The sequence below is a fragment of the Eulemur rufifrons genome, chromosome 30 (genome assembly GCF_041146395.1).
Source record: "Eulemur rufifrons isolate Redbay chromosome 30, OSU_ERuf_1, whole genome shotgun sequence".
Classification (NCBI taxonomy): Eukaryota; Metazoa; Chordata; class Mammalia; order Primates; family Lemuridae; genus Eulemur; species Eulemur rufifrons.
The window spans coordinates 144,476,372-144,492,475 of record NC_091012.1 but is presented as its reverse complement, the minus strand read 5'-3'; the positions used below and the strand labels follow the sequence as shown (position 1 = coordinate 144,492,475).

Genomic DNA, 16,104 nt, shown 5'->3' with positions numbered 1-16,104 from the left:
TCAGACACCCACGTCCCACCCCCGCACCCCAGCTGCGTTCCCGGGAACAAACGCGTTGCAACCAGAACGCGACTGAGACACAGCGCAAGGCACGGACGGGCTCGGGCAGTGCAGGCCCCGCTATGGCAGGAACACTCACTGAGGAGCCTAAACCACAGGGCTCCGCCCCCCACATCCTGCAGGCTGCAACCCGAGCTCAAGGCGTCTCCTGAGGCCTCTCTCTCTCCTGGGCGCGCAGACGCCGTCTTCTCCCCGTGTCCTCACGGGGTCGTCCGTCTGTGCCTGTCTGTGCCCTCATCTCCTCTGCTTATAGAGACACCAGTCCTGTTGGATCAGGGCCCACCCTAGTGCCTCAGTTTACCTTAGTCACCTCTTTAAAGACCCATCTCCAAACACAGCCACAGTCTGATGTCCTGGGGGTCAGGGCTCCAACATGTGAATTTGGGGAGGATGCAGTTCCCCCGTGATAAACACTACACCCGTGAGATGGGAAGATGAAGGCAGTCTCTCCCCCACCCCCAACGCATCCTGCCTGGGTCACGTCTCCCCTGATGAGAAATGACTGGATGCTGCTATGGCCTGAACTGTGCCCCCAAAACATAAGCCCTGAGCTCTGGTACCCGGGAACAGGACCTTATGTAGAAACAGGGTCTGTGCAGAGGTAATTACTGAAAGATCTCAAGGTGACACCCTCGTGGAGTAGGGAGGGCCCTAAACCCAATGGCCAAGTGTCCCCGTAAGAGACAGCAGAGGAGACACAGACGCAGAGGAGAAGCCATGTGGAGACGGAGGCAGAGACGGGAGGGACGCGGCCACGAGCCCAGGAACGCCTGGAGCCCCCAGGAGCTGGGAGAGGCAGGAAGGAGCCTCCCCTGGAGCCTGCGGAGGGAGCGCGGCCCCGAGACACCTGCCTCTCACACTCCTGGGCTCCGGGACTCGGGGAGGGTGAATTCCTGTGGGTTGAGCCCCCAGGTTTATTCCGGAAGCCCCTGTGGAACCAGCAGAACTGACTCCGACTGCCCTAGTCTAATGACATTTGGAAACAAGACCGTGTCCAAGGAGACACAACCTCACACCGCACAGCCTGCTCTGAGCCTCGCGCCCTCTGTCGTAATGTCACAGGGACGACCCCCTCCGGGTTTCCCAGGGAAAAGGAGGAAAGTAGCCCATCAAAGCAGCCTCCTCGGCAATCCAAATAGATTGTTCCAGAAGCCTCTGGCTGCGCCCTGCCCTGTCCTGGCCGCCAAGACTCTGGTCCCTGCGATGAACACGGCCACGTCAGGCCTGGAGGCCACTACCAGCTCAGGCCACGCTCTGTGACAAACAGCCCCACACGTCACCCTGACCGATACCTCGAGTGGACACAAGAGGAGCTCTGAGGGACATGAAGCTGGAGCCTGGACAGAGGAGTTCACAGGGACCGCGGCCCTGATGGGGGGTGGGGGGAGGTCCCAGCTGTGTCCGTGGTGCGCTCACCCCCCGCATGGCTGAGCACCTCCCGCTGACCATAAACTCTTGGGGCGCAGAGGCCTCGCCCACACACAGGCGGTGCAGAGACGGGGACATGGGGCAGGGAGGGGAGGAGAAGGCTCGGGTCAAAGAACCCCGCTGAAGGCCGGAGGAGGATGCCCGCCATGTCCTGTGGGCCCCGGGCCACGTGCTCACCGTGGTCGTTGTGTCTGGCCAGGTCCCTTGCATCGATGAGCAGGTCGTGGTCCGTGTCCAGCTCCCAGAACTTGCAGTAGATGACGTAGAAGTGCTCGTAGGAGAAGTACTCGGTCAGCTGGTTGATGTCCGCCTCCTCCTCCAGGAGGGCCACGTTCTGCCGGGGCAACCCCAGCACGGGGCGTGACGCACGGGCCTCCGCGGTGCAGGGCGCCCGGCGTGGGCGTGGCTGTGCAGTGTGGGCGTGGCTGGGCGGAGCGCAGGGCTCTGCTGTGGGCGTGGCTGGGGAGTGTGGGCGTGGCTGGGGAGTGTGGGCGTGGCTGTGTGGAGCAAAGGGCTCCGCTGTGGGCGTGGCTGTGCAGTGGGCGTGGCTGGGCGGAGCGCAGGGCTCCGCTGTGGGCGCGGCTGTGCAGTGTGGGCGTGGCTTGCGGAGCACAGGGCTCCGGTCTGGTCGCAGCGGCTCAGGGGGTGGGGAAGCCCCGGCTCCCACATCGGGCAGCATCCCGCACCCCAGCGGCCCCGCGTGGGCAGGTGCCGTCCCGTCCCACTGCGCGCTCAGCCTGCGGGGCGTGGCGGGGACGCCCGGGGTCCCGCGAGGAGGGAGGCCGCCCGCCCGCCCCGCCCACCTGCAGGAAGGTGCTCCTCCTGAGCTCCGCGCACGTGATCCTCCCCGACCAGGACCTGTTGACCGTGTAGAAGATCCTCTGGATGACCTGCGGGAGGCGTCTGTCAGCCTGGGGCGGGGCGGGGTGGGGCGGGCCGGGCGCAGGGGGCTACACTGCAGGGCCCCCACCCGACAGAGGTCGCCCCCATCACGGGAAAGGGAGCTGGGGGAGCCGGGAGGGCGCAGGCGCGGGGCACTCACCGTGGTGATGTAGCGCGAGTGGAACTCCGACGCCTCCTTGAGGAAGGACAGGCCGGGGTGCGTGTTCACCACGTCCTGCGGGCGGACGCACAGAGCTGTAGCGCAGACCCCGCGCTCGACCCCACGCCGCCCCACGGCCACGCGGGGAAGACGGGCTGCTTCTGCGGACGCCCTGTCACAGCGGCCCGTGTAAGCCACGAGGCGACACCACGACAGCCGGGCTGCCGTCCCCACCGCCACCTCACCCCTCTCTCAACACAGCGCAACGTGAACGCTAACCAGCCCACGAGCCACACGGAAGTCCGAGGGAAGTCACAGAGCCACTGTCACCCAACTGCGACGTCACCTCTGCTTGAACTGTTGCCATTTAAGTTGCTCAGTATGTCCCTAAGGAATAAGTGGCATCATACACCTCCCAGTCCCCTCTGCCATCGTCCCCAGAAAGAAAACGACACACTGAATTGACTCCCAGGCAATCAGAGTGGCACACAGGATACACCACCTGCAACACCCTGGGCCATTCCATGTGGAAAGCACGAGGCCAAAGAGCGCTATCGCCTCTGCCTCCCAAGTGCCACGTCCAAAGGCACTGACGACATCTGCAACGCCGGCCCCTGGCAATCACAGAGGATGGTCTCTGAGCAGGCTCCGAGGGAAACAGCACCCAAAGGAAGGTGCCAGGATATGGGCCTGCATGTCGTGCAGACCCAGGCCCTTACCTGGGAGGAGGAGGAAGGTGTGTGGTGTAGACACAGCCCTCACCTGGGAGGAGTGTGTGTGGTGTAGACCCAGGCCCTCACCTGAGAGGAGGAGGAAGGTGTGGGGTGTAGACACAGTCCTCACCTGGGAGGAAGAGGAAGGTGTGTGGTGTAGACCCAGCCCCTCACCTGGGAGGAGGAGGAAGGCATGTGGTGTAGACACAGCCCTCACCCGGGAGGAGGAGGAAGCTATGTGGTGTAGACCCAGGCCCTGACCTCGGAGTAGGAGGAAGGTGTGTGGTGTAGACATAGCCTCACCTGAGAGGAGGAGCAAGGTATGTGGTATAGACACAGTCCTGACCTGTGAGGAAGAGCAAGGCGTGTGGTGTAGACCCAAGCCCTCACCTGGGAGGAGGAGGAGGAAGGTGTGTGGTGTAGACCCAAGCCCTCACCTGGGAGGAGGAGGAGGAAGGTGTGTGGTGTAGACCCAGGCCCTCACCTGTGAGGAGGAGGAGGGTGTGGGGTGTAGACGCAGGCCCTCACCTGTGAGGAAGAGCAAGGCGTGTGGTGTAGACCCAAGCCCTCACCTGGGAGGAGGAGGAGGAAGGTGTGTGGTGTAGACCCAGGCCCTCACTTGGGAGGAGGAGGAGGAAGGTGTGTGGTATAGACCCAGGCCCTCACCTGGGAGGAGGAGGAGGAAGGTGTGTGGTGTAGACCCAGGCCCTCACCTGGGAGGAGGAGGAAGAAGGTGTGTGGTGTAGATCCAGGCCCTCACCTGAGAGGAGGAGGAGGAAGGTGTGTGGTGTAGACCCAGGCCCTCACCTGGGAGGAGGAGGAAGGTGTGTGGTGTAGACCCAGGCCCTCACCTGGGAGGAGGAGGAAGGTGTGTGGTGTAGACCCAGGACCTCACCTGGGAGGAGGAGGAGGAAGGTGTGTGGTGTAGATCCAGGCCCTCACCTGTGAGGAGGAGGAGGGTGTGGGGTGTAGACGCAGGCCCTCACCTGTGAGGAAGAGCAAGGCGTGTGGTGTAGACCCAAGCCCTCACCTGGGAGGAGGAGGAGGAAGGTGTGTGGTGTAGACCCAGGCCCTCACTTGGGAGGAGGAGGAAGGTGTGTGGTGTAGACCCAGGCCCTCACCTGGGAGTAGGAGGAAGCTGTGTGGTGTAGACATAGCCTCACCTGAGAGGAGGAGTAAGGCATGTGGTATAGACACAGTCCTGACCTGTGAGGAAGAGCAAGGCGTGTAGTGTAGACCCAGGCCCTCACCTGGGAGGAGGAGGTGTGTGGTGTAGACCCAGGCCCTCACCTGTGAGGAGGAGGAGGGTGTGTGGTGTAGACCCAGGCCCTCACCTGGGAGGAGGAGGTGTGTGGTGTAGACCCAGGCCCTCACCTGGGAGGAGGAGGAAGGTGTGTGGTGTAGACCCAGGCCCTTACCTGGGAAGAGGAAGAAGGTGTGCGGTGTGGATGCAGGACCATGTGTGTGGTGTGGACCCAGCCTCACCTGAAGGAGCAGGAAGGTGTGTGTGGTGTGGACGCAGGAAGCTGTGTGCGGTGTGGACGCGGCCTCACCTGCAGGAAGGGGACGAAGTCCTCCTGCACCAGGTAGTTGCAGCCCGGGTTCATGAGCAGATGCACGAACTTGGCGGCGGCGTCGTGGCAGCTGTGCAGGACTCTGCAACGACACCGAGGACGTGGTGCCGTCCCCGCACACGGCTGCGCACCGGGCCCTGCGCGGGTGCCGGGCGCGACGGCGGGGTCTCGCTGGGCGGGCGGAATCCGGTGCGGGGGGGACGGCTCGGGCAGGGCCGGGCCTGCAGCGCTAGTTTCATCTCTCGCCGTCGCGGCCGCACAGGGCCAGGCCCGGGACGCGCGGCCCTTGGCGCGGCGAGGACCCGGGGACCCCTCCGCCCGCACCGCTGCCCCGCCCGGACTTACTTCCTCCACATGGCGACGAACTTGTGGACGGACACGGAGCCCGTGCGCTCCCCGCCGGCGCCGCAGAACAGGGGCGCCTTCCAGTAGAGGGGGCAGCCGCAGGCCTGCGCACGAGGGCGGGGGTGTGGGGGGTGCGTGAGCAGGGCGGACCCCCGCAGCTCCCCCTGCAAACCGCGCGCTCCGAGGCGACCCCGCGGCCCTCGCCCTCCCGCACCGCGGGGGCAGCGCGAGCGCGTCGGAACACGCAGACTCTGCCCTTTTCCCGCACCCGAGCGCGTCGCTCAGTCCGGCCCTTGCGGGAGCTCGGCAGGCGCAGCGCGCGGCCGTCCCCGAGCGCAGAGACGCGAGTCCGCGCCGGGAACCAGCGGGCCGCGGTCCCCGCGTGCGTAGAAAGGGCGCAGCTGCCTGCCGGTCACCCGTCCTCCAAGGAGTACGTGAGCACGTGAGCAGAAACTATGCTGGACGTGACAGCGACGGAAACGTCACACAGCAGAACGCGTGGGACCCGGCTACGGCAGGGACCCGCGGCACGTCCGCAGCCTGACAGGCCTGCCTTAGAGGAGGAGGTCACTAACAGGCAGAGATGAAGGAAAAAGAAAGCGAATGTTCAACAGAGAATATCCACAAAACCAAAACTGGATGATTTGAAACTTTTAAAAAATCAGTTAACATTTATCAAAACTTCAAGAAAAAGGAAAGAAAACACAAATTGCCACCATCGGCCTTTACGGCAGAGCCTGCAAACCACACGCAGTGGACCCTCGTGCGTAGCTTTGCCAACAAACTGCACAAGGTTGGTGAAGGAGACGAATTCCCTGATGAACACGCCCAACCAAAACGGCTCACACAGAAAACCTGAGCAGGCCGGGCGCGGTGGCTCACGCCTGTCATCCCAGCACTCTGGGAGGCCGAGGCGGGTGGATCGTTTGAGCTCAGGAGTTCGAGACCAGCCTGAGCCAGAGCGAGACCCCATCTCTACTTAAAATAGAAAGAAATTATATGGACAGCTAAAATATATATAGAAAAATCAGCCAGGCACGGTGGCGCATGTCTGTCGTCCCAGCTACTCGGGAGGCTGAGGCAGGAGGATCGCTTGAGCCCAGGAGTTTGAGGTTGCTGTGAGCGAGGCTGACGCCACGGCACTCTAGCCCGGGCGACAGAGACAGACTCTGTCTCAAAAAAAAAAAAAAAAAAAAAAAGGAAAACGTGAGCAGTCCTGTGTGTCTTCAAGGGACCCACACTTAAAAACTTTCCCACCAGGAAAATCCCAGACCCAGAAGCCCTCGCCAGTGAATCCCAGCAAGTGTGTGAGGGACCGGCCACACGCACTGCCGGAGACAGAACAGGAATACGGGACATTGCCCAGTCTCGGCAGGAGGCCTGCGTGTCCCCGACACCCAACCGCCAAGGACACAGGAAATGGCAGGACAGTCACTGCACAGCCCCACACGGAGTGCACATGGCAAGTTCACGGCAGCAGGGTTTAGAAAATCAAGATGGTAGTAACATTACCAACAACAAACAGACCAGGAACCAGGAACAGAAGGTAACACCCTTATTCTAATAAAGGCCGTCACAGTCTGAATGTTTGTGTTCCTGCCAAGCCCCTATGTTGCAACCTCACCCCCGAGCGGACGGTGTCAGGAGGTGGGGCCTTTGGGACAGGATGAGGTAGGTCCTGAGGGTGGAGCTTCATGGATGGGATCAGGGTCCTTATAAAAGGGACCCCAGAGAGCTCCCTCGCCCCTTCCACCCTGTGAGGACACAGCGAGAAGGCGCCATCTATGAACCAGGAAGTGAGTCCCCACCAGACACGGCCTCTGCCACGCTGGGATCTTGGACTTCCAGCCTCTGGGAAGAGAACAGACACAGGACAGGAAGGAAAGGTCCCACTGTCCCCTGGGAGGTGACAGGACCCTGTGCTAGACTCTCAGGGAAGAGAACAGACACAGGACGGGAAGGAAAGGTCCCACTGTCCCCTGGGAGGTGACAGGACCGTGGGCTAGAAGTCCTCAGGGAAGAGAACAGACACAGGATGGGAAGGAAAGGTCCCACCGTCCCCTGGGAGGTGACAGGACCGTGCGCTAGACTCTCAGGGAAGAGAACAGACACAGGACGGGAAGGAAAGGTCCCACTGTCCCCTGGGAGGTGACAGGACCGTGCGCTAGACTCTCAGCCCTCACGCTCTCCTGGGGGGACGTTGCCCCGTGTGGCCGCCGTGAGAACAGGCTGCAGGTGGCCCAGCAGGTACACACGGAGTCACCATGTGGCCCGGCAACTGCACTGCCAGGGCTGTGTGTGCGCACCGCATGCATACACACGTGTGCACACACACGCGTGCCCTGAAAACCGAGACTGGAACACATACTTGTACAAACGTTCACAGCAGCACTTGTCACAACAGCCAAGAGGGGGAACGATCCGTGTCCACCAATGAGTGACGCAGGGACCGGACGTGGTGTACACACACAGACACACACATACACACACACAGGCACGGTCACTATGCAGCTGTGACAAGCAACGACGTCCTGACACGTGTGACGATCCGGGTGGGCCTTGACAAGAAGATGCCGTGTGGAAGAAAACACACGCAGGAGGTCACGTGCTGTGCACGGAAACTCCAGAGCAGGCCAGTCCCGGGAGGCAGAAGGCAGGTCCGTGGCTGCCGGGCGGGGAGGGGACAGGAGTGGCTGCTGATGGGACGAGGCCTGCTTTTGGGTATCGAGAATGTTCTGGATTAAAGAGCGATGATGCTCTCGCAACACCATAAATGCCTCTGAATTGTGTATGTCAAATGGTTAAAATGGTGCATTTTGTCACGTGACTTGTACCATGGTAAAAACACGCCTGCCACGGGACTCTGTTCATGTAACACTCTAAGAATGTCGAGCCAGGCTGCAGAGAGCGAAAGGGGAGCCCTGGCAGCCTGCAGTGGGGGCGGGGAGGTATCAGGACGGGACAGAGTAAAGTTTAAAGGACGTTGAAGTTTAAGGGATGCCGGAAACATCTACTGTCCGGACTGTGCTGATGGTTTCGCGGGTGTTCACGGATGTCAGACTCATTAAATCACACGCTTTCCACGTGCCATTTACACCAGCTCAATTGTACCCCAGGAAAGCTGTCAAAAAAAAAAAAAAAAAAAAAAAGATATACTGCTAAAAAATGCACACGTACTCAGGTGTTCCACACAGTCATCGGGGGAAGGAGGCGCAGGGAAGGGACGCGCTCCCTGTCACAGGTACTGTGAGGAGGACACAGCACTCCCTGCTTCTGCTACGTGTGCACAAAGCAAGCAAGCACTCCCTGCTCAATGTGCCCAGTGTCGTAAATGACAGCTACCGCATAAATGTCTCATTCCCTGCACATCTGGAACCAGCTGCGAGACACTTTCTAATATTTTCAACAAAAATGTTTAAAGATTTCAGAACAACTGTGGTTTTTCCCACCGCTGAGATTGCTGTGCACCGTCTCGGCCTGTCCGGTCATTTCCATGGCCCTTCCCTGCCGTGCTAGGTGGGGACGAGCCCTGCTGACACGGACACTTCCTGGATGTAACGCTGGGTGCAAAGACACCCAAGTGCAGAACAGTGTGCTCATCTTTATCTCAGAAATGAAAGACACTAAATACGTACAAAGGGAAAAAAAGACACTCTATAAATAAGACACCTGCACTGGAATGTTTATAGCAGCACAAGTCACAGTTGCAGAGATGTGGAAACAACCCAAGTGCCCATCAACCCATGAGTGGATTAATAAAATGTGGTCTATGTACACCATGGAGTTCTACTCAGCCACAAAAAACAGTGGTGATCTAGCACCTCTTGTATTATCCTGGATGGAGCTGGAGCCCATTCTACTAAGTGAAGTATCCCAAGAATGGAAAAACAAGCACCATGGACTCACCATCAAATTGGTTTCACTGATCATCACCTAAGAGCACATTTAGGAATAACATTCATCGGGTGTCGGGCAGATGTGGCGGGGGAGGGGATGGGCATATTCACACCTGACGGGTGCGGTGTGCACCGTGTGGGGGATGGACACGCTTGAAGCTCTGACTCGGGTGGGGCAAAGGCAGTTTATGCAACCTAAACTTTTGTACCCCTGTAATATGGTGAAATAAATAAATAAAATAAAAAACCCCTTAATAATTAACAGTTAATAATTAATGAAAAATAAATATGTATAAACACATACATATCTGTATGTATTTGCTTATAGTAAAAACAGAACAAGAAGAAAACGGTAATCTAAGGCTCTGAAAATGTTACTTACAGGGAGGGGGAGAGCAGAGGGACAGAATTTGGACGTATCTGAATGTATCTGGTTCTTCAGTTTTGACCTTGTAGCCATGTATGTTTCTACATATTTATAAAACAAAATTTTAACAGTAACGGGAAAAGGAAATTCCTAATAGAAGAGGGGACACTTCCCATCTTGTCCTTTGAGACCGGCATTAATTACCCTGATACCAAAACCAGACAAAGGAATCATAAGAGAACTACCCAACACTGTCTCTTACGAATACAGATCCAAAAATTATCAGAATATAACAAATATTGGACATGGTCACCCAGTGGGATTTACCCCAAGAATGCAAGGGTGGTTGAACATCCAAAAATCAACTCATTTAATCACCAGATTAATAGACTAAAAAAACAAAAAACACGAAACACACGATCATCTCAGTGATGTGGAAAAACCATTTAATGAAATCCACCATCTATTCTCATTAAGAAAACACTTAACGAACTAGGAATAGAAAGCCATGTCCCCAACCTGATAAAGGACAGTGACCAAACCCTCAGCTGATGGCACTGGCGATGGGGAAAGACTGGTGCTCTCCCAAGACGGGACATGCACGTAGACCCCACGGTGACCAGGCAGGACAATCTCTCGCCACTCCCACTCAAAGCAGCACTGCAGCTCCCAACCACAGCAGTGGGGCAAGAAAAAGACATAAAAGACATTTGCCCTGGAAGGGAAGTAAAACTATTTCTATCTGAAAGTGACGTGATCCTGTATTCACTAAAAAATTATTAAAATAGATGAGCTCAGAAGGATGACAGGATACAAGGTCAACACAGAAAAATTAACTGTACCTCTATACACTTGCAGTGACAATCTGAAAATAAAAGTCGGAAGACAATTCCACTTATAATAACATCAAAAATAAATACTTTCGAGTAAATTTAATAAATTTAATTTTTAATTTTAATAAAAGTGCACTTTGGAAACTACAACATTTTTGGACGAAATTAAAGAAGATTCCCAAGAAGCCAAAACGAGCTTGAAAAAGAAGAACAAAATTGGAAGGCTCACACTTTCCTGTTTCAAAACTTCCTACAAACGGACATTAACCAACACGGTGTGGTGTATAGACCCGGAAACACACATCAACGGAAGAGAATCCGAGTCCAGCAACGAACCCGCAACTTGCAGTCAAGTGGTTTTTGACCTGGGGGCCAACACCCCTCCATGGGGAAACAAGAGTGTCTAGAACACACGGTGCTGGGACAAACCGGACGTCCACACGCAGACCACGGAAGCGAGACCCTGACGTCACAATGGATCAGAGTTGTAAGAGCTGAAACTATAAAACTCAGAAAAAGCAGGAAAAGCAATCTTCATGACCTTGGATTCAGCAACGATTTCTCAGATACACAACCAAAAGCACAGGCAACAAAAGCAAAAAGTAGATGAAACGAATTTCATCAAGATTCGTTAACTTGTTCCTCAAAGGACACTGCCGAGAAAGGAAAAAGGCACCGAGCAAGCGGGAGGAAACATTTGCACGTCACGGCAGGGACGAGGGATTTGTGTTCGCAATTTACGAAGAACTCGCACAACTCAACAGTGAAGTGACAAACAGCCCGACTCAAACGCGGGCAAAGGATCAGAACGGACGTTTCCCTGAGGAAGACATACAAACGGGCGAGGAGCCCAGAGAAGATGCTCGACATCAACAAACACGACGGAAACGCAGGTCACCGCACGACGAGATGCCCCTTGGCACCAGGACAGGGCGTCCGCAGTGCAAAGGAGCCAGGCTCACAAGGGAGCCAAGACCCCTGCCACCCTCACCCTGCTGGCGGGGACGTAAGACGGGGCGGCCGCTTGGGACCCCGGTGGGTCCTCAGAAGTTAAACAGTTACCGTCTGACCCGGCAAGTCTGCTCCTAGGCGTATACACTACAGAGAATGCAAACACGTGTCCACGCGAGGACTCAGCCACAAATGTCACGGCAGCGTTAGTGACAGTGGCCCACAGGGGAGATGGTCCGAGTGGGCGCGCGTGCGCACACACACACACACACACACTGGAATAGCGTTCGGCCACAAAAGGGATGGAACCCTCACACGTGTTACAGCGTGGATGACCCTGCAAAGACACGGAGTGAAAGAAGCCAGACACGTATTGTCCCAAGCCACGGATGTGAAGTGCCCAGAACACGCAAATGTATGCAGAAAGAACTGGGTTAGCAGTTTCCTAGGGAGAGGGACGGACAGGGACAGCTACAGGGCACAGCCCTTCTTTCTGGGGTGACGGAAAGGCCCTAAGGTTGACTGCGGTGACGGCCGCACAGCTCTGGGAATACACTACGGACCAGCGAATCGCACGCTCTGGGCGGCTGAGTTGTGCGGGTGTGAGTTACATCCCGGCAGGGCTGTTGCCCAAAGGGACAAGGCAATCCCCAAAGCGGGGAGCAAAGGCACACAGAAGTCCCGTCCAAAACGTCACAGGTTCTACGTGAAGGGAAGGGAAGGTGCGGGGGAGGGGAGGGGATGGGAACAGGGAGTCACCCCGCTGACCCCCGGAGCAACACGGGACAGAGAAGGGCTGTGAGTCGCGGCAGTTCCCACGACAGGACGGTGCAGGAAACCGCAAGGAACGCGCTGAACCTGCACAGCTCGCCAGGGACGATCCTGGGACTCCGCTGAAGGGGAAACCACGAGGCCCCCAGACCTGGCGTCTAGGCCGGGTTCCAACGCTGGCCCGCCGCGTCACCTGGAGGGACGGCAGGTCCAGGCTCGCCCCGCTCGGGAGACGCCGCCTGGCGCTCGCCCCACGCGGTCCGGCAGGTGCAGACAAAGGCCCGCGCCTTCCTAACGGCTCCTGGAGCCACACGCCTCACCATGCGTGCACGCCGGGAGGCGCCACGGTCTGTGCTCGTGAACAGCTCAGGGTGAGACCAGCACGAGCGTCCTTCTCGGGGTTCAGGGGCTCAGGGATCTACGCAGGAATCGACTGCGAACCTCTAAACGGGACTATGACCACGGACGCCAGCATGCGCCACCCCCCCACCCCCGCGCCCCGCCCAGGGGCGACCCGGGCCGCGCCGTGCCGTGGCACCCACCTTGGCCACGAGGCCCATGTTCTCCATGGTGGCCCTCTCGTGCGGGAACTGCGCGAAGGCCCTCTCGATCTTGGCGATGACGGCGTCCACGTTGAGCGCGTCCTTGGGGCGCCCGCGGGGGAAGTAGAAGGTGGGAATGCTTTGGCTGGCGGCGGGCGGCAGGGGCTCCTCCTTCCGCGTCTGCACCTGCGGGTCCGACAGGCAGAAGCCGTGAGAACCAGAGGCCACACACGCCTTCCCCGCACGGCCGCCTCCCGGGGAGGAGGACACGCATGTACCCCCGACCTGGGTGGCCTTGCAGGATGGGTCTGGGCAATGCTGAGTGACTCCTGGGAGGAAGAGGAAGAGGAAGGGCAGACTGGCCCACCCCGACTCTGAGCCGCGCGACCCTCTGCCACAGCCTCCGAGGACACGCAGGTGTCAGGACGCCCGCCCGGGTGCCTGGGCGAGGCCCCACCGATGGCTGCCGGGTGCGGGCGGCCACGCTGCCCTTTGCACACCAACACGGCGGCCTGGGGACGTCCCCGAGCGGAAGCGACTGTCCAGTCAAACCACGTGAAAGGCCTGTTGACAGTCGGCCACTCCCCGGGCGTCCCGGGGGCCTGGCGGGAGACCCACCGAGCCTCCTCTGCGGCTGTGCTTGGTGACCCGCTGTCCCCGCTCTGTAGGACACCGTCCTGGTGCAGGGACACAGGGCTCAACAGAGCCACCTACATGCCGGCCCACGAGCGCCTTCCCGGCGCCAGACGCAGCTGCCCTGGGCCGTGCGTGGGGCAGAGACGGCCACCGAGGCCCTGCTGGGCGCCACGGAGCACAGCCAGCCTGCGGCCTCGGCTCCAGGCCACCCCCGCAGGGACAGCGCAGCGTCCCACAGGGTGAGGTGCTCCGGCGAGGGGTAAAGAGCCAGGGAAGCTGAGGCCACGGAGGCCTCTGTGGCTGGGGTCGCCAGGCGTCCTCAGAGGAGGGGAGCGTGAGGGACACTAGCTCAAGCAGGGCTGGAAACTCAACATGCGTGTGCACCACGGCCACACGCAGAAGCTTCACACCCGGTGAGAGGTGCGAGGCCCCGGTGAGCGGCACACAGAACACGAGAGTCACCACCGAGTGCAAAGGCAGGCGCCGCCACACGAAGCCACCAGACGGGACTCACAGGGCAGGCCCTGCAGGCTCGCCAGCCGTGGTCCCCACCCTGGGGGACAGACGGACACACGGCAAGTGCTGGCACAGCCGAGGCACAGGGTCGGCATCATGGCCCTGCTCGGGGCTCACACAGCCGAGCCCCTGACAGAACGGGGTGCCCGGTGTCCCGGCAACAGCCACCCCCTGGCAGGACGCGCAGCACCCACCAGGTGCCAAATTACTGCCACCAGGTTTATAATGAGGGTCCAACACACGCTCAGCGGGCTGCGGTGTTTACGTGTCTCTGACCCCAGTGAGGTGGACGTTATTATCTCAGCCTGCAACGGGGGACACCTCCTGGCTCAGTGCACAGCCTGAGCAACAGTGCCATGTCTCCCTCAGTTACACCTAAACAGCACCATGTGCCCCTCAGTCATACTTCAGACACGGGGACACATCCCCCTCAGTGCACGCCTGAGACACGGGGCTGTGTCCCCTCAGTCATACCTCAGACCCAAGGTCATATTCCACTCCGTCACACCTCAGACACGGGGCCTCAACCCTTCAGACACACCTAAAACAGTGCCATGTGCCCCTCAGTCTAGTGTCCCCTCAGTCCCCGCCTCAGACGCGCGGGCCGCGTCCCCTCAGTCCCCGCCTCAGACGCGCGGGCCGCGTCCCCTCGGTCCCCGCCTCAGACGCGCGGGCCGCGTCCCCTCAGTCCCCGCCTCAGACGCGCGGGCCGCGTCCCCTCGGTCCCCGCCTCAGACGCGCGGGCCTGCGTCCCCTCGGTCCCCGCCTCAGACGCGCGGGCCTGCGTCCCCTCGGTCCCCGCCTCAGACGCGCGGGCCTGCGTCCCCTCGGTCCCCGCCTCAGACGCGGGCCTGCGTCCCCTCGGTCCCCGCCTCAGACGTGGCCCTGCGTCCCCTCGGTCCCCGCCTCAGACGCGCGGGCCGCGTCCCCTCGGTCCCCGCCTCAGACGCGGGGCTGCGTCCCCTCGGTCCCCGCCTCGGACGCGGGCCTGCGTCCCCTCGGTCCCCGCCTCAGACGTGGCCCTGCGTCCCCTCGGTCCACGCCTCAGACGGGGGCCTGAGTCCCCTCGGTCCACGCCTCAGACGTGGGCCTGCGTCCCCTCAGTCACACCTGTGCTGTGAGGTGAGAGCAGGTGAGGGCCAGACGGGGCAGGGGCACGGCCAGAGGAGTCCACATGGGGGCCGGGGATGGGCCGGGGACGGGCCGGGGACGGGCCCCATGGTGGCTGCCGTGGCGAGTGGACCTGGGGAGGCCAGGGCAGCTCCGCTGTGGGCTGCGGCCACAGACCAGGGGAGAGGACGGTCCGGTGACCTCGGGCCAAGGTGCCACTCACTGAGCCTGTGTCGCTGCCCGAGGACACAGCCTGGGCCCTGTCTGTGCCCCAGGAGGCCCCACTCACGGGACCGGCTGCCAGGGTCAGAGCCCCCAGGTGTGACGAGCCAGCTCAGGGGGCACAGGGACAGCACCGGGGGGGAGGGGGCAGCCAGGGCCACCAGCGACCCTGGGACACAGGCGCCCCCGGCCCTGTTCACGGCGGGAAGTGGAGGCGAGGGGAGGCGGGTGCCAGCGGGGACGCCGCAGCCCGGGCCTGGCCTTGTTCTAGAGCCTTCTCCCCCGCACGTCCTCCTCCCTGGGCGCCTGCGGACCCTGCTCTCTCTCCGCGGTCAGGGCCGGGGAAGCCGCTGTCCAGCCCCGTCACGGCCGGCAAAGCAAGGACAGAGACGTGCGGGGACCCTGCTGCCGCTGCCTCCTCCGGGCAGGGCGCGGGGCCAGCTCCTCCTGAGAAGGGTGTCTGTCACCGTGTCACCCGGCTCAACCTGCATGTGCGAGATTCACGCTCAGGCCCATCCCGGGGGGCCTCAGACAGCTACAGAACAGACACAAACGCCACCAGGACCCTGAAACAAACAAAGGGCTCCTTTGCCAGAGTGCACTGTCCTGACTCACCAAGGGGTGCGAACCACAGCGCAAAGGCCACCGTCGCTCTCCCCCGAGGAAGGCAGGCCAGAGCGTCCCCGTCACAGAGTGACGCTGCTCCCCACCCACGACCACAGACAAACACAGGACGGCCACATCGTGATAGGAGCAGAGAGGTCGACTCCAGCGAGCCCAGCGCACGCAGCTGCCCGGGACGGGGCCGGGCTCCCCATGGGGGCGTCCACCACGTTCCACGTCACAGCCCCGTGTCCCCGACGCGCTCTGTCACGGCCCAGGCCCCACGTGTGGGATGCACCACGTCTCAGCACGGCCTAGGCCCATGTCAAACACGTCCATGTCACAGCCCTGGTTCCGTGGGCAGCACACACCACAGCCCGCCCACGGCGCCACGCAGCACACGGCCCGCGGGACATCTCTGTCCCCGTCTGCACGGCAGGGAGGACCCGTCCTGTCCCACGCTGCAGAGTGATGCTGTGGACGCCCGCGCGGTGC

General features: G+C 60.4%; 1 protein-coding gene across 2 annotated transcripts in view; it reads right to left on the bottom strand.

The window, feature by feature from the left end:
- The window catches only part of PPP2R3B (protein phosphatase 2 regulatory subunit B''beta), a 55,978-nt gene that overhangs the window by 6,125 nt on the left and 33,749 nt on the right, over window positions 1-16,104 (bottom strand). For both annotated transcript variants that reach the window (XM_069462882.1, XM_069462883.1), the window contains exons 2-7: window positions 12,523-12,708; window positions 5,163-5,266; window positions 4,797-4,899; window positions 2,531-2,605; window positions 2,292-2,378; window positions 1,666-1,822 (exon numbers count right to left, since the gene is read on the bottom strand). In XM_069462882.1, the coding sequence (XP_069318983.1) occupies window positions 1,666-1,822; window positions 2,292-2,378; window positions 2,531-2,605; window positions 4,797-4,899; window positions 5,163-5,266; window positions 12,523-12,708 (712 nt within the window). The remainder of the gene's footprint in view (window positions 1-1,665; window positions 1,823-2,291; window positions 2,379-2,530; window positions 2,606-4,796; window positions 4,900-5,162; window positions 5,267-12,522; window positions 12,709-16,104) is intronic.